This window comes from Nerophis ophidion, linkage group LG10 (genome assembly GCF_033978795.1).
Source record: "Nerophis ophidion isolate RoL-2023_Sa linkage group LG10, RoL_Noph_v1.0, whole genome shotgun sequence".
NCBI classification, from domain to species: domain Eukaryota; kingdom Metazoa; phylum Chordata; class Actinopteri; order Syngnathiformes; family Syngnathidae; genus Nerophis; species Nerophis ophidion.
This window is the reverse complement of record NC_084620.1, coordinates 36,744,977-36,764,109: the sequence shown is the minus strand read 5'-3', so window position 1 is coordinate 36,764,109 and position 19,133 is coordinate 36,744,977. Positions and strand designations below refer to the sequence as shown.

The 19,133-nt window shown below is 42.8% G+C and overlaps 1 protein-coding gene across 3 annotated transcripts in view; it reads left to right on the top strand.

Annotated features, from left to right (window-relative positions):
- The window catches only part of arap2 (ArfGAP with RhoGAP domain, ankyrin repeat and PH domain 2), a 288,224-nt gene that overhangs the window by 207,453 nt on the left and 61,638 nt on the right, over positions 1–19,133 (top strand). For all 3 annotated transcript variants that reach the window (XR_009808512.1, XM_061913586.1, XM_061913587.1), the window contains exon 16: positions 10,690–10,834. Coding sequence is in view for 2 of the 3 variants with exons in the window: in XM_061913586.1 (XP_061769570.1) it covers positions 10,690–10,834 (145 nt within the window). In the remaining variant the exon portion in view is untranslated. The remainder of the gene's footprint in view (positions 1–10,689; positions 10,835–19,133) is intronic.

The following is a 19,133-nucleotide window of genomic DNA, read 5'->3' as shown; positions in this document are numbered from 1 at the left end:
GAGGGAGGCAGTCCGGAATCCAACAGGAAGTCTAGGCACACAGCTCAATCACGTGAGACAGGGAAATCACTGCGGAAAAGACACAGAAAGAGAGCAAGTATGCGGGAGGGGAGATTCGGGTACGCTGGCCTTTATGCCGTATGCCCTCATCAGAACCAGGTGTGTTGATTGCATATTGCTTGCAGCCGGGCAGGGGTTCGGCCGTGATGCGGGAAGAGCGAGCAGAGGCGTGTCCAGGCGCAGCATAAGGCATGCGGAACTGCGCATGCGGAACTGCGCATGCGGCAGTACACTTTGTGGTCCAAATAATATTAGTTTTTGTAAGATGTCCATTGGCATATGTTGTGGTTGTCTACACTGCAATACTTATAGGGTTTTTCTGTAATGAAGCAGACTGTAATTTTGGCATGTGCTGCTCAATGCCGTCATTCTCACAGATTCCCTTTCAAGCTTGCTGACAATCTGTCCAGCAGACATCTTCATCGCTGATGGTGAGATAGGCAGATGATTGGCAGCAGGGGCGAAAGAGGGCCAAGAGAGAAGGCGGTTGCTTCGTCTGTTTTTTTGTTTTCTTTTTTTAATGACATGAAACTATTACGAATCCATCCATTCTCGTCGGAAATTCTGGGTAAAACAGCTTTATTCTTATATGTTGATTAACAATGAGAGGGATTGAGAGGGCGCATTGATTGTCTTGATTTAGTCTTATCACTTGGCTCATTTTGCACACTTGAGCATTTATTGGATGTCACAAAGTGAGAAATGTCATTCCTCCTTGTCAAAAAAAAAAAAAAGAGTGAAATTGTCGGAGCTAATTGGACCGCTTTGGAGGCGCGCATTTTGTCTCTAGTGATTTACTCGGGGACCCCCTGTGGAGAGCGGCTCGGTCATGGGGGTCTTTGCTGTGTGTGAGGGGGAACAGCTGCTTGATTGTGAATCAGCCGCTATTGTTGCCTCTATTGTGGTGTTGTACACACCAGTGGAAAGATCGCAGAAATTTTTAAAGTTTTTAAGGGGGGAACTTTATAGTTTTTGTGGTATTTTTAGGTACTGTCAATGCATTCATAAGCAAATAATTTCTTAGGGTCTGTAGTTAATTATTCTGATTCATCTCTTTTTTAGTATCACTTAAGCAAGCCGAAAACAATCCTCAAGTTGATGTATTTCCGTTCAAAAATATTATATTATACACTATATTGCCAAAAGTATTTGGCCACCCATCCAAATGATCAGAATCAGGTGTCCTAATCAATCAATCAATCAATCAATGTTTACTTATATTGCCCTAAATCACTAGTGTCTCAAAGGCCTGCACAAACCACACACAAACCACTACGACATCCTCGGTAGGCCCACATAAGGGCAAGGAAAACTCACACCCTGTGGGACGTTGGTGACAATGATGACTATGAGAACCTTGGAGAGGACGAAAGCAATGGATGTCGAGCGGGTCTAACATGATGCTGTGAAAGTTCAATCCATAGTGGACCCAACACAGCTGTGAGAGTCCAGTCCAAAGCGGATCCAACACAGCAGCGAGAGTCCCGTCCACAGCGGAGCCAGCAGGAAACCATCCCAAGCGGAGGCGGATCATCAGCGCAGAGATGTCCCAAGCCAATACACAGGCAAGCAGTCCATCCTGGGTTCCGACTCTGGACAGCCAGTACGTCACCCATGGCCATCGGACCGGACCCCCTCCACAAGGGAGAGTGGGACATAGGAGAAAAAGAAAAGAAACGGCAGATAAAGTGGTCTAAAAAGGGAGTCTATTTAAAGGCTAGAGCATACAAATAAGTTTTAAGATGAGACTTAAATGTTTCTACTGAGGTAGCATCTCTAACTGGACATTCTAGCGTATTGGAGCCCTAATAGAAAACGCTCTAAAGTCTGCAGACTTTTTTGGGCTCTGGGAATCACTAATAAGCCGGAGTCCTTTGAACGCAGATTTCTTGCCGGGACATGTGGTACAATACAATCGGCAAGATAGGATGGAGCTAGACCGTGTAGTATTTTATACGTAAGTAATAAAACGTTAAAGTCACATCTTAAGTGCACAGGACGCCAGTGCAGGTGAGCCAGTATAGGCGTAATATGATCAAACTTTCTTGTTCTTGTCAAAAGTCTAGCAGCGGCATTTTGTAGCAACTCTAATCGTTTAATGCTAGAAATGAGGAGACCCGAAAATAATACGTTACGGTAATCGAGGCGAGACGTAACAAACGCATGGATAATGATCTCAGCGTCTTTAGTGGACAGAATGGAGCGAATTTTAGCGATATTACGGAGATGAAAGAAGGCCGTTTTAGTAACGCTTTTAATGTGTGACTCAAAGGAGAGAGTTGGGTCGAAGATAATACCCAGATTCTTTACAGAGTCGCCTTGTTTAATTGTTTGGTGGTCAAATGTTAAAGTTGTATTATTAAATAGAGGTCGGTGTCTAGCAGGACCGATAATCAGCATTTCTGTTTTTTTGGCGTTGAGTTGCAAAAAGTTAGCGGACATCCATTGTTTAATTTCATTAAGACACGCCTCCAGCTGACTACAATCCGGCTTGTTGGTCAGCTTTAGGGGCATGTAGAGTTGGGTGTCATCAGCATAACAGTGAAAGCTAACACCGTATTTGCGTATGACGTCACCTAGCGGCAGCATGTAGATGCTGACGAGTGCAGGGCCAAGGACCCTGGGGAACTCCACACGTTACCTTAACATAGTCCGAGGTCACACTGTTATGGGAGACGCACTGCATCCTATCAGTAAGATAAGAGGTAAACCAAGACAGGGCTAAGTCTGACATACCAATTCGTGTTTTGATACGCACTAATAAAATATTATGATCGACGGTATCGAAAGCAGCGCTAAGATCGAGGAGCAGCAACATAGATGACGCCTCAGAATCCATCGTTAGCTACCCAGCATTAATGGGTGTATAAAATCAAGCACTTGGAGACGGTTTCTACAAACATTTGTGAAAGCTCTCAAGAGCTCAGTGATTTCTAGAGCAGTGGAGACGCCTTCTCTGGAGTGAGGGAATCACGCCTCTCCATCTGGCAATCTGATACACCAATCTGGGTTTGGAGGTTGCCAGGAGAAGGCTACATTTTGGACTGCATTCTGCCGAGTGTGAAATTTGGTGGAGGAGGAATTATGGTGTGGGTTTGGCCTCTTAGTTCCAGTGAAAGGAACTAATGTATCCAATAGAGTAACACCACACCTGTCATTATCGTGAAGTAATCCATCCATCCATTTTCTGCCGCTTGTCCATTTTGGGGTCCCGGGGGGTGCTGGAGCCTATCTCAGCTGCATTCGGACGGAAGGTGGTGTGAACCCTGGATAAGTCGCCACCTCATAATACTAGAACAAAATGACAATTAGGAAGTAAATAAACTCAAAATGGGCAGCACAGTGAAACAGGGGATAGTGCGTCTGCCTCACAATACAAAGGTCCTGAGTAGTCCTGGGTTCAATCCCGGGCTCGGGATCTTTCTGTGTGGAGTTTGCATGTTCTCTCAGTGACTGCGTCGATTCCCTCCAGGGATTCCAGCTTCCTCCCACTTCCAAAAACATGCACCTGAGGATAGGTTGATTGGCAACACTAAATTGGCCCTAGTGTGTGAATGTGAATGTGAATATTGTTTGTCTATCTGTGTTGACCCTGCGTTGAGGTGGCGACTTGTCCAGGCTGTACACCGCCTTTCGCCCGATTGTAGCTGAGATAGGCACCAGTGCCCCCCGCCACCCCAAAGGGAATAAGCGGTAGAAAATGGATGGATGGAGAACCAGAAATACTTCAATAATCCCCGAGGGGAAATTAAGATTTTCAGAGCAGACAAACATTAAAAGGAGAACGAACAAGATCGCTGACGGGTCTGCAAACTTCCGGCGCCCCTTACAAAAAAGGTGAGAAACAGGTAAATGCTGGAGACGGGGTCCAGACTGACGCCAAGGGAAAAGGGAAAACAAACTCATAGCCACAGCACACATAAGGGAAACATCAAACACCAAGGAACACAAAAGACATTAAATACATTAAAAGAGTAGAGCTGATGCAACCAGCAATTTCTTCATACAGCTACAAAAGTAAAACAAAAACATATAGTGGCCTCTGCGGGGTCGCACGCCATCGTCTGCTAGGGTGGGGGGAGCATGGCCAGAGACAGGAGCAGACCCAACAAAGCATCCAAGAGAGCCGAGGTCTCCGATATCTGCTCATTCAACCAAGATACTGTGAAGCTTGTCAGTCCTAGTGCTCAGCGCCAGCTCCACAGCTGTCTCTTCATCCGCATCTCCTCCAGTCTCCTCAAACGGATTCTGGTATGGCAGAGACCCGGCAGCTTGTCCCACGGCCAAAAGACTCCCGGGAGGCAGATCCAGAAGTTCACAAAAAAAGCACCACAGAAGTCACAAAAGTGCGACCCCTTGTTGCACAGTCCCAAAGAGTCCTGAACCAAACAGCAAAAAATAAAATAAAATAAAAAATAATAATAAGTGATCTAGTGTAGGTTTAAATGAATTGAAATTCCTTTATGTAACCGTTGTTACGTGTACAGGGGAGGAATCAGAAGCAGCTTTATTGTCATTAAGCAGGGTAACGAGAAGACGGAAGAAACAGCAGAGACATCGTTTAACTCTAGATTTATTTATATATATATATATACATAAAGACAATAGAATGGAGTGTGACTAATCCAAAAGGTGTGTGAGGGTGACTATGTGTAGCGAGTATCTGTAGTGCATTACCAGAAGTGTTGAGCGAGGTGCGGAAGTCCAAGAGAGGGGCAAGGCAGGCTCGGAGGCCTGTAGGCAGGGGTGAGGTCAAGTGCAAAGTCGAGATCCAAGAGGGGCAAGCCAGGGAACGAGAGGGGAACACGGGGAGATGAGACACATTGATCGTAACGCGGGAACAGAGGAATGCTGCTGGAAGACGACAAGGGGACACGAGACCAATTAACACGGAGGGGGAGAAACACAGAGAGAGAGGGAGAGAATGGGAATATAGCTTGGAGCTATTCGGCTTATTGTACAAGGAACACATCGCTACGTTCTGGCCCATAACGCAAGTTTGCACTGGCTTAAGAAGGCGAGGGAGCTTATCAGCGACAGGTGTGTAGAGTGCTGATTGCACCGATTGAATGCAGCCGCCTGTTGCACCCGGAGTGGCGCGTGCCGGCACATAACCTTGGGAGGTATTTCTGAAGTATTTCAGAAACAACTCCAAAAATCAGCACCTCCAAGTCCGAGTCCATCGTTCTCGCCCGGAAAAGGGTTGAGTGCCATCTCCAGGTTGGGGAGGAGACCCTGTCCCAAGTGGAGGAGTTCAAGTACCTCGGAGTCTTGTTCACGAGTGAGGGAAGAGTGGATTGTAAGATCGACAGGCAGATTGGTGCGGCGTCTTCAGTAATGCGGACGCTGTATCGATCCGTTGTGGTGAAGAAGGAGCTGAGCCGGAAGGCAAAGCTCTAATTTTACGGGTCGATCTACGTTCCCATACTCACCTACAGTCATGAGCTTTGGGTCATGACCGAAAGGACAAGATCACGGATACAAGCGGCGGAAATGAGTTTCCTCCGCCGGGTGGCAGGGCTCTCCCTTAGAGATAGGGTGAGAAGTTTCGTCATCCGGGAGGAGCTCAAAGTAAAGCCGCTGCTCCTCCACATCGAGAGGAGCCAGATGAGGTGGTTCCTCTCGAACACCTCCCTAGGGAGGTGTTAAGGGCACGTCCGACCGGTAGGAGGCCACGGGGAAGACCCAGAACACGTTGGGAAGACTGTCTCCCGGCTGGCCTGGGAACGCCTCGGGATCCCCCGGGAAGAGCTGGACGAAGTGGCTGGGGAGAGGAAAGTCTGGGCTTCCCTGCTTAGGCTGCTGCCCCCACGACCCGACCTCGGATAAGTGGAAGAAGATGGATGGATGGATGGAGTCTACTTTACCATACCGTACCATTTAAGTTCCACTTCAGCCAACAGCGAACTTTCTGTTGCTTTCTTGAAAAAAAAAAAAACAAATATGGAAAAATATGTAGTTTAAAAGGTTTTTGTTTTTTTTAATCAAAAAACATTAAAGCTGTTTACACCAAAATATCGGCGTTTTATATTTTGCATTTTGTTATACTTACTGCACCCAAGTGGCCTTAAAAGCGTGATTATACCATCGACTTACACCCCTTCCATATCATTATATCATTATGTTGTGCAGGTGTACCTAATGAAGTGCTGCGGCACACGAATTCATCCATAATTCAAAGTCCTTAATGACACGAGCCGGAGTGGTTGAGAAATCAAGCGCACCTCTTAAGAAGACGGCGGAGATTACTACAAATGCGCTTATTAGAGCGGGGAACAAAGTGGAAATGAACAAGCACTCAGGGGCCAGGGAAATAACGGCCATGGCATTTTCCGTAAAAGCGTCAAAATCCAGGGACGTGGCAAAAGGAGCACTTTGTGATTTATTTTCCTGCCCTGTCACCAAGACAACAGCTTGTCAAGTAAAGTGGATTGGACTTTAAATACCAGCACATGCGCACTTACTTCTATTCCCGCTCTTTCGCTGCACTCAGCTGGTTACAGCCAGACATAATGACTGTTCAGCCGTGGCTATTAGTGGTTTATTCTCGCCGGGGAAAAGGACTTTATTTTAAAGGCTGCGGCGAGAAGTCATGTTTCCGTTTAAAAAAAGTGCCTATATTGTTTCTTTTGACACAGAAAAAGCCAAAAAAAAAAAAAAGAGGTGGTGGAAGAGTGAAAAAGCATCCTTCTGCGTCTCGCATCCCTTTCCTTGTTTTTTTTATATATATATATATTTTTTATTTATTTATTTATTTTATCTTTTTTATTGGAGCCACATCCGCTCCTTCACAGGCATCACGCACGGTTGACGGAGGAATTAGCATATTCATGAGAGGAATACATTGGAAACTTTCGGGCGACGGGTGGTGTGCCGTTTGTTTTTTCTCAGTGTGAGTGTGTTTGTTGCAGAACAACAAAAAGAAGGAGAGAGGGAGAGAGACAGAGTAAAGAAACAGATGGCACGGTGACTTTGAAAGTCCAAAATTAGGTATGTTTGCATGAACTTCATGCTCATTGGATATGTAATGTGCACAGTCAGACGCCAGTAAGAGGATCTGGAGCAAGGGTTGTGTAAAGTGGCATCCGTTTGATGGTACACACCTCAGAAGTAGAGCATAGCGCGCCCTCTACCAGTGATGTTCCAGTCCAGTCTGTGGTAGAGCTGGGCGATAGATATCGAGTTTGTAAGATATATCGATGTATTTTTAAACAAGATATGAATTAAGAAAACATCGTAATAACAACATAATTGATTTCACCTTTAAAACATACTTTCTAACCCTACCGATTTTCTCGGAAGACTCCCGTATTTCATTGCCTCTCCCTAAAATTTCCCGGGGCAACCATTCTCCCGAATTTCTCCCGATTTCCACCTGGACAACAATATTGGGGGCGTGCCCTAAAGGCACTGCCTTTAGCGTCCTCTCTTACCTGAAAAGGAGACTATTAGACAGCTTAGCAAAGTTGGTAGAGTGGCTGTGCCAGCAATCTGAGGGTTATTGGTTCAATCCCCACCTTCTACCATCCTAGTCACGTCTGTTGTGTCCTTGTGGAAGAGCACTTCACCCTTGCTCCTGATGGGTCCTGGTGAGTGCCTTGCATGGCAGCTCCCGCCGTCAGTGAGTGAATGTGTGTGTGAATGGGCGAATGTGGAAATACTGTCAAAGCACTTCGGGCTCCTTTATAAAGGAGTAGAAAAGCGCTATACAAGTACAACCCATTTACCATTTACCATTATACACAGTGGGGTAAAAAAGTATTTATTTAGTCAGCCACCGATTGTGCAAGTTCTCCCACTTAAAATGATGACAGAGGTCTGTAATTTTCATCATAGGCACACTTCAACTGTGAGAGACAGAATGTGAAAAAAAAATCCAAACACGACAAGTTCAGTTTATAACAAAAAGTTCTATTTTGGTGTCATCTGACCACATGAAATTCTCCCAATCCTCTGCTGTATCATCCATGTATCCATTTTGGTATAAACTCAACTTGTCGTGTTTGGAGGAAGAAGAATACTGAGTTGTATCCCAAGAACACCATACCTACTGTGAAGCATGGGGGTGGAAACATCATGCTTTGGGGTTGTTTTTCTGCTAAGGGGACAGGACGATTGATCTGCGTTAAGGAAAGAATGAATGGAGCCATGTATCGTGAGATTTTGAGCCAAAACCTCCTTCCATCACTGAGAGCTCTGAATGGTTGACCAAGTAGTTATTTCCCACCATAATTTACTAATAAATTCTTTAAAATTCCTACAATGTGAATTACTGGATTTTTTTCCCCCATTCTGTCTCTCACAGTTGAAGTGTACCTATGATGAAAATTACAGACCTTTGTCATCATTTTAAGTGGGAGAACTTGCACATCGGTGGCTGACTAAATACTTTTTTATCCCACTGTATGTCTCCGTTATCCATAGGTTAATCTATAACCCATAAAGTAGGCAGGCACGAACCTATTTCTCAACGTGTGTTTATTCCAGCCGGCACATTAATACACTGACACACAACATCCGGATTCCCATCATGCATTGCTTCAAAAACTACGGCAAGTAGTAACGTCCAGAAACATAACCCAGACGAAGCAGAAGAACGAAGAAGAGACGTGGCGATGAGAAGTAAGAAGAAAAAGTACCCTTGCAAGTTCCAAAATGATTGGAAAAAAGAATTTCAATTCATCCAGGACAGCTTGAAGGGGAAGGGGTATGCTGCCTGCAAATTTTGTAGATCAGAAATCTCCATTGAACACGGTGGCCGAACAAATATACTTACTCATGAACGTATTATATATATATATATATATACATATATATATATATATATATATATATATATATATATATATATATATATACATATACACACACATATATATATATATATATATATATATATATATATATATATATATATATATATATATGTATATAAAGGAATACTTGAAAATATATACACGAGGATGGTGCGAGGGTCACCACTTTGTGAACAAATGCGTGAGCAAATTGTTTAAGTACAACATTTCTCAATGAGCTGTTGCAATGAATTTCGGGATTTTACCACCTAAGGTCTCTAATATCATCAAAAGGTTCAGAAAATCTGGAGAAATCACTGCACCTAACATTGGATGCCCTTGAACTTGGAGCCCTCAGGCAGTACTGCATCAAAAACAGACATCAGTGTGTAAAAAATATCACCACATGGGCTCAGAAACACTTCAGAAAACCACCGTCAGTAATTACAGTTTGTCGTTACATCTGTAAGTACAAGGTTAAACTCTACTATGCAAAGCAAAAGACATTTATCAACAACACCCAGAAACGCTGCCGGCTTCGGTTGGCCCGAGCCGAGCTCATCTAAGATGGACTGATTCAAAGTGTTCTGTGATCTGACTTTTTTTTGAAACTGTGGACGTCGTGGAGCAAAGAGGAAAATAACCATCCGGATTGTTCTAGGCGCAATGTTCAAAAGCCAGCATCTGCGATGTTATGGGGGTATATAGGCATGGGTAACTTACACATCTGTGAAGGCACCATTAATGATGAAAGGTACATACAGGTTTTGGAGTAACCATATGTTGCCATCAAGGCAACATCTTTTTCATGGACGCCCCTGCTTATTTCAGCAAGACAATGCCAAATTACATTCTGCATGTGTTAAACCGGCGTGGCTAGTACTAGACTGGCCTGCCTGTAGTCCAGACCTGTCTCCCATTGAAAATGTGAAGCCTAAAATACGACAATGGAGACCCCGGACTGTTGAACAACTTAAGCTGTACATCAAGCAAGAATGGGAAAAAATTCAACCTGAAAAGCTTCAAAAATTGGTCTCCTCAGTTCCTAAACATTTACTGAGTGTTGTTGAAAGGAAAGGCCATGTAACACTGTGGTAAAAATGCCCCTGTGCCAACTTTTTTTGGCAGTGTGTTGCTGCCATTAAATTCCAAGTTAATGATTATTTGCAAATCTCTCAGTTCAAACGTTAAGTATCTTGTCTTTGCAGTCAACTCAATTGAATATAAGTTGAAAAGAATTTGCAAATCATTGTATTCTATCGTTATTTACGAATTACACAATGTGCAAACTTCACTGGTTTTGGGTTTTGTAACTTCCTTGTTTTGTCCTCTGCCAGGTCTGTTCCACTCTAGTCCTTTAGGTGGCAGTGAAGCACATTACAAAGTGGATGCCAGCATTTGTTTCTGCTGGGCCTCACTAGTTTCTGCAAATAAATAATATAAAATAAACATTTTAAATAATTTCCATCCATCCATCCATCAACTTTTTACGGCTTATCCCTCAAATTCCATGAAATACAATACAATAAAATATGAACAAAAACTAACAAAAACATTCAAAATCACCTAAACCGTTATATCTCTGGTGCCAAAGCAACTTTAGACAGAATTTTGTGAACATTTTCTTTAAGCATGATCTTACAAAACATAACCTCGATTTGTGTATGAAAAAAAAAAAAACAATACGCTAAGCCCCTGCTTATCGTAGCTTTATTTACGTAAAAAAACATAGTTTTTTCTGTTATTACACTTTTTCGTTTTTTTTATTAGAGATGTCCTTACTTTGGGGAGTCCAGGCGATGCAATCTGATGTTTTTTTGATGCTGTTTTACAGACATGGTGCGTTGCTGGTGCACACTGGAAGGCGGCTTCTTGAGTTATTATGAGAGCGTGCACAGTGTGTCGGCGGTCGGTAGGGTGGCTGTCGCCGACGTGGTCAGCCTGGCGATCAGTAGTGCAGAGACCATGACTGTAGCTGGGTAAGAACACACATACACTACATTGCCAAAAGTATTTGGCCGCTCTCAGGAGCTCAGTGATTTCCAGCGTGGAACTGTCATGGGATGCCACCTGTCCAACAAACCCAGTCGTGAAATTTCCCTGCTCCTAAATTTTCCCAAATCAACTGTCGGCTTTATTATAAGAAAATGGAAGAGTTTGGGAACAACAGCAACTCAACCACAAAGTGGTAGGCCACGTAAACCGACAGAGTGGAAAGAGGTCGCCGACTTTCTGTTGCTACAGAGCTCCAAACTTCATGTGACCTTCCAATTAGCCCACGTACAGCACGCAGAGAGCTTCATGGAATGGGTTTCCATGGCTGCGCAGCTGCATCTGAGCCATGCATCACCGACTCCAATGAAATGTGTGGGATGCAGAGGTGTAAAGTACGTTACAGCTGGACTCTAGAGCAGTGGCGACGCCTTCTCTGGAGTGATGAATAACGCTTTTCCATCTGGCAATGTGGTGGACGAGTCTGGGTTTGGAGGTTGCCAGGAGAACGCTACATTTTGGACTGCATTGTGCCGAGTGTGCAATTTGGTGGAGGAGGAATTATGGTGTGGGTTTGTTTTTCAGGAGTTGGGCTTCGCCCCTTAGTTACAGTGAAAGGAACTTTGAATGCTCCAGGATACCAAAACATGTTTGACAATTCCATGCTCTCAACCTTGTGGGAACAGTTTGGAGAGGGCTCCTTCCTCTTCCAACATGACTGTGCACCAGTGCACAAAGCACGGTCTATAAAAACATGGATGGCAGAGTCTGGTGTGGATGAACTTGACTGGCCTGCACAGAGTCCTGACCTGAACCCGATAGAACACCTTTGGGATGAATTAGAACGGAGACTAAGAGCCAGGCCTTCCCGACCAACATCAGTGTGTGACCTGACCAATGCGCTTTTGGAAGAATCGTGGAAAATTCCTTTAAAAACACTCCGCAACCTTGTGGACAGCCTTCCCAGAAGAGTTGAAGCTGTAATAGCTGCAAAAGGTGGACCGACATCATATTGAACCCCATGGGTTAGGAATGGGGTGGCACTTCAAGTTCATATGTGAGTCATGGCAGGTGGCCAAATATTTTTGGCAATATCGTGTAATCATGATGTAAATTGTATTGATGAGGATGATGATGATAACAATAATAATCCAACATTTGCATTTTGTTCCTCGCTCAACTTAGACCATCTCCCACATTTAAATGTTTATTTCCAGAGCTGCTTATGCAGCTTTTAAACATTTATTTTCATTTATTGGACTGCAGCACAATTGACTGCCCATGTAAATGATGCATTACCGAGCATGAAATCCAAGTAAACACAGTCTTCGGTGTCATTTTTCTCCCTACAAACGCGTGTCGCATTTGCATACTTCTCACTTGCACATGATTCACTTTAACGTTGACCTATCAGTGCCTTTACGAGCGCCGTATTTCCTGTTTACTTTGGCAAACGCCGCTGAAGCTAAAAGTGCGCCGCCAAAAATACCCGAGTTGCCTTGCCGTTTCAGTTTTGGAAAGTTGCTCGCGGTGCAAACTTTTTAATTACACCTCCTGGAAGTGTCGCAGTATGCCGAAAGAAGAACACAAGAGACGTCGCCGGCCTTTCCAGTTCACCCTTCGTCGGTATGTGCAATAATGGCGCTTGATTAAAGCGTTAGGCAGCCACCTTAATGACGAGGACAGCTGCTTTAATTATTTCTGGATGTTCATCCGGCCCAGCTCAAAGTAGGACTCCGCTAATGATGTAAAGTTACCACAGGTTATAACGCTTACACGGCTTGGACACATTAAAAGTGACACGTGCCATTTGGATCCGACATGGCCGTCACAGGTCACAGCGTCACCCCGCCAAGGCTATTATTTCTCTTTACGAGCTTCATTCCCCCGTACTTTGCCCCCCCCCCACCCCTGCTATGCTTATCGTGCCGTGAGACTTGGTCCTCTGCTCATGAATATTAACATATGCAGATGACACACTCCCAGCGGCGGCCTATCGGCGTGGTGCAGAAAGGCGTCCATTAAACACAGTTTGGGTCATTTTAGCGCAGCAGAGGACACTGAATTAAAGCAAACCCTCTATGAATATTACAAAATCCACTTCAGAGCCACGTGTGTATAGGAAGCATGTCGACCGCTGATAACTTTGCAGACATTTCCCTTTTTTTTTTCCCCGCCTCAGAGTGGCTGCCTTTTTTTTTTTTCTTTTTTATAAAGCAGAGCCTTTGTAACCTTCAAACTCTTGAAAACCTTGGAAATCAAACCTCTCTGTTGCACATTTAAAACATTTTTTTTACATTCCAGGAGCTGTATGGCAAACTAGTGATTTTTTAATTCAGTAAAAAAACGTTTTTGACATAGTAGGCAAAGTATTGGAACACCACACTGCAAAACCTGCAATTGACGCAATGATAAATAACATAAATCATGTTTCACGGTGGAACAGGGGTTAGTGCGTCTGCCTCACAATACGAAGGTCCTGCAGTCCTGGGTTCAATCCCAGGCTCGGGATCTTTCTGTGTGGAGTTTGCATGTTCTCCCCGTGAATGCGTGGGTTCCCTCCGGGTACTCCGGCTTCCTCCCACCTCCAAAGACATGCACCCGGGGATAGGTTGATTGGCAACACTAAATTGGCCCTAGTGTGTGAATGTGAGTGTGAATGTTGTCTGTCTATCTGTGTTGGCCCTGTGATGAGGTGGCGACTTGTCCAGGGTGTACCCCGCCTTCCGCCCGATTGTAGTTGAGATAGGCGCCAGCGCCCCCCGTGACTTCAAAAAGGGAAATAAGCGGTAGAAAATGTATAAGTTTTTTCTTACTAGGTTAATAGTAGATGAGTCTGGTGTATAAGGCTCTTTAATGCCTCTGGCTATTTAATTTTCATCAATTCTATTTTATTTACCGTATTTTCCAGACTATAAAGCGCGCTTAAAGGCCTACTGAAATGAGATTTTCTTATTTAAACGGGGATAGCAGGTCCATTCTATGTGTCATACTTGATCATTTCACAATATTGCCCGATTTTTGCTGACAGGATTTAGTAGAGAAAATCCACGATAAAATTCGCAACTTTTGGTCGCTCTTAAAAAAGCTCTGCCTTTCCCGGAAGTAGTGCGCGTGACGTCACAGATTGTCGGACTCCTCACATCCACCCATTGATAACGATCATGGACGCCAGCAGCGCGAGCGATTCTGACCGAGAAAGCAAACATTTCCCCATTAATTTGAGCGAGGATGAAAGATTCGTGTTTGAGGATATTGATAGTGACGGACTAGAAAAAATAAATAAATAAAACATTTAAAAAGCGACAGCTCCGGGCGACGGCAGTGTGAGCGTTTCAGATTTAATTAGACACATGTACTAGGATAATTCTGGAAGATCCCTTATCTGCTTATTGTTTTAATAGTGTTTTAGTGAGATTTTAAAGATTGTAAAGTAAAGATTGTAAAGACATACCTCGAGGTCGGATGGCTGCGTTGAACACACTGTGTCTCAGAGAGAAGCCGAGGACCCAAGCTCACAGCTGCTGCAGAACGACGAAAATTCCACGGATGTCTTTGGTAAGATATATATCACAATTTCCCCATCCAAAAACATGCTGGTTGACGTAGAGAAAACATGTTCGCTTGGCCGCTCTGCTTTCACAACAAACAAAAAAACGCCGGCTGTGTCTCGGTGCTAAAGACAGCTGGAATCCACCAACAGCATTGTTCTTTATAGTCTCCATTATTAAATGAACAAATTGCAAAAGATTCAGCAACACAAATGTCCAAAATACTGTGTAATTATGCGGTTAAAGCAGACGACTTTTAGCTGTGTGTGTGCGCAGCGCTAATATTTCCTCACAGTCCGTGACGTCACGCGTATACGTCATCATTCCGCGACATTTTCGAAAAGAAACTCCAGGGAAATTTTAAATTGCAATTTAGTAAACTAAAAAGGCCATATTGGCATGTGTTGCAATGTTAATATTTAATCATTGATCTATAAACTATCAGACTGCGTGGTCGGTAGTAGTGGGTTTCATGGGCGGCATGGCGTAGTGGGTAGAGCGGCTATGCCAGAAACCTGAGGGTTGCAGGTTCGCTTCCCACCTATTGACATCCAAATCGCTGCCGTTGTGTCCTTGGGCAGGACACTTCACCCTTGCCTCCGGTGCCGCTCACACCGGTGAATGAATGATGAATGAATGATTGGTGGTGGTCGGAGGGGCCGTAGGCGCAGACTGGCAGCCACGCTTCCGTCAGTCTACCCCAGGGCAGCTGTGGCTACAGATGTAGCTTACCACCACCAGGTGTGAATGAATGATGGGTTCCCACTTCTCTGTGAGCGCTTTGAGTATGTAACAATAGAAAAGCGCGATATAAATCTAATCCATTATTATTATTATTATTATTGTTTCTTAGGCCTTTAAAATCCTTTTTTCCCCTCAAAACTCGACAGTGCGCCTTATAACCCGGTGCGCCTATTGTACAGAATAATTCTGGTTTTACTTACCAACTTTGAAGCTATTTCATTTGGTACATGGTGCTATGATCAGTGCGACCAGTAGATGGTAGTCAAACATAAGAGGTATGTGTAGATTGCAATGTAATGGCAATATGACTCATCTAAACAACACTAGCATTTTATTTGTTCCATTGAAAATATAGAACATTACACACAAGCTCCAAAATCTATCAAAATGTTTTAGTACGACTTTGGTAAGCTATCAAGCGGTGCGGCTTCATGGCTTGTCGTTGCATTAAACATGCAAGTATTATTATGGTGTGTGTATAAGGTAAGACATTATCTAGCGTTTTGTTTTGCAATATTATGCAAAATCAACTTTTCTTACCTTCTGGTACCTGCTGATCTGTATTTGGGATCTGCATGAATCCTGAAAAATTGCGCCAGTCCGCCTTTGTAGTCACCGTAGTCGATAAGCTTCTTCTTTTTCTCTATCTTCTTGTTATGAGACATTCATCCTCCGCTGTTGCCATTTTTAATACAAGGTAGTGTAAAGTTCTTACTTATATCTTTCACTAAACTTGCCATAAAAGCGCTAAAACAGGGGTAGGGAACCTATTGCTCTAGAGCCAGATCTGGCTCTTTTGATGACTGCACTTGGCCCTCAGATAAATCTTAGCTGACATTGCTTAACACGATAAATATGAATAATTCCGCTGGTAATCACAGTGTCAAAAATAACGTTCAAAATATAAAACATTCTCATGCATTTTCATCCATCCATCCGGTTTATACCGCACCTGTTCAAGAAGTTGCATTAATGTTAAGAAGTGTTTTATTTATTGTTGGTTAGCCTCAGAATAACAATGTTATTAAAAAGAATAAGAGACTTATTATACTCTAAAAATGTTGGTCTTTCTTAAAAATGCACCCGTATAGTTGTGATCAGTGTTAAAAAAAAAAAAATCATATGGCTCTCACGGAAATACTTTTAAAAATATTTGGCTTGTATAGCTCTCTCAGCCAAAAAGGTTCCCGACCCCTGCGCTAACACATACCGGTGTAGTGAGTTTATATTATTCACCCAAGGAACCTTAGTTATTAGAGAGTTTCGGTCGAACGTTTTTCAAGGGATACACCTTGTTGTTGTTTCCGGATGAGGAGATGCTGCCTCGTTATTGATTTAAGTAAAGTCGGAATGTCATTAAAACAGTTCGCTCCATCTTTTGACACTTTTTCCACCCCCGTCCTTGCACGCTATACCGCTACAACAAAGATGACGGGGAGAAGACACTGAAGTTGTTCAGTATGTTCACTATGTTATTTAATGACATAATTGTTGTTTGTTTTCAATAAGAAACATATGTTTCATGGACCATAACATTGTATGTTGAAATATAAACAATAATTTTGGTTCCCTATTATTAGAAAAGTGTCAAAATACCAGTAAAATATTGATATCGGGACAACCCTAGTTAGAACTACACCACATTTTGTAAAAAAAATAGCAACAGCAGAGGATGCATGTGCAAGCAAGTTTGGCCTCAAAACAAGGGGATGAATAAAAAGTATCACACCGTGGTGAGGGATGTCTTGTCTTGGTTTCTTCTGTCTTGTAAATTGCGTGTTTTACTTTGAAAAGTAACTCCTTTCGTTTCAAATCACTTGCCCATTCCTTTTGTGTCATCAGTCATACGTCATCCCTGATCCCTGATTGTTTCCACCTGTTCCCCATTACCCTCATTTGTCTTATAAGCCCACGCCTCCCTTTGTTCTGTGCTGGATTGTCTCGAGTATTCGTGCATCTCTAGCGTCCCGTCCATGCCTTGCCTCGCCTCACGTTTGTATTCCTTGATCCTGAATCCCTTCGTTTGCTATTTTAAGTTTTCTTTTTCTCCTCCTCAGCAGAGTGATTTTGTGTTATTTAGTTTTACAGCCAAAGTGGTGAGTGATCAGTTTTTCTTACGAATCTTTCTTTCCTCAAATTTTTGAGTGACATTTTTTGTTAACCTTTATTAGATTAGAGAAAGTGTATAATTTTTCATAGCCATTGTTTTTTCCTCTTGTTGGAGTGTTTTGTGTTTATAAAAAGTTTCATAGCATATACGGTGCCAATTATAGTTCGTCATTGTTTTTTGTGTTTTCTTCCTTTCGGAGTGATTTTCGGTCCTTAATTTTTTTTGGAATCTTTTCCGCCGACTAGTTTAGTTATTGTAGATATTGAATTACCCTGACTCTGGAGGTGAAAGGAAGCTGTCAAAATATAAGCCTACCGAAATATTCCGTACTCTGCATCTGAGTCCTATCCCTTTGACCAAGCCTGACAAAAAGAAGGAATTTATTCACGACAGTGTCGTACTACAATGGCAGTCTTGCGCAAAGCTCTTCGGATAAACCTTTACCATATATGGAGATATCCGCTTACTTGTTTGGAGGAAGTATGAAAGAAGGCAAGATTGTTTTATAAATATCTCCGTTATGCCTCCATGGATTTTATTTCAACTTTTCAGGACTTATGTAGATTCCAAACATACACACAGCATACCAACAGGTAAGACAAGTTGGTTTTGCATAGTATGTCCCCTTTAAGTCACCCAGCAGCTCCAACATTATAAAATGACATTGCTGAATAAGCGATATGTCTGTTTATTTCTGAAAGTCCACACATGTTAACACATGTAGGACGGGGGATTTTCTGTCCATTGTTTGTCTTTACAGCACGATTGACTTCTTTCTCACAGTCATTTGTACGAAACTGTGCCATTTTGCGCGCACATTTCAAATGTGCTAAATCAGCGGTCACAAAGAGTTTCAGTCCTGATGACATTGCTAGTGCTAAATAATTATATTTGCATCTCCTCTTCCCAGTATTGTGGGTAGTCGAATGATCAATTAATATAGTGCATATACAAACCCTGTTTCCAGATGAGTTGGGAAATTGTGTTAGATGTAAATATAAACGGAATGCAATGATTTGCAAATCCTTTTCAACCCATATTCAATCAAATGCACTACAAGGACAAGATATTTGATGTTTAAACTCATAGACTTTACATATTTTTTTGCAAATAATAATTAACTTAGAATTTCATGGCTGCAACACGTGACAAAGAAGTTGGGAAAGGTGGCAATAAATACTGATAAAGTTGAGGAATTGATGAGATTGATGTCGGTTTTAGATACAGTGCCGTCTGAGGGATCGAAGGTCACGGTCATTAAAATACGGTTTTCAGCCATTGCCACTTGCGTGGAGTGATTTCTCCAGATTCTCTGAACCTTTTGATGATATTATGGACCGTAGATGTTGAAATCCCTAAATTTCTTGCAATTGTACTTTGAGAAACGTTGTTCTTAAACTGTTTGAGTATTTGCTCACGCAGTTGTGGACAAAGAAGTGTACCTTGCCCCATCCTTTCTTGTGAAAGACTGAGCATTTTTTGGGGTAGCTGTTTTTATACCCAATCATGGCACCCACCTGTTCCCAGTTAGCCTGCACACCTGTGGGATGTTCCGAATAAGTGTTTGATGAGCATTCCTCAACTTTATCAGTATTTATTGCCACCTTTCCCAACTTCTTTGTCACGTGTTGCTGGCATCAAATTCTAAAGTTAATGATAATTTGCAACAAAAAAAAAAGTTTATAAGTTTGAACATCAAATATGTTGTGTTTGTAGCATATTCAACTGAATATGGGTTGAAAAAATGATTTGCAAATCATTGTGTTTCGTCTCTAATTACATCTAACACACTTTCCCAACTCATATGGAAACGGGGTTTGTACACGCATACAGTACATGCTAAATGGATTTGCACACACTATTTTGCTCATTTTGTATGCA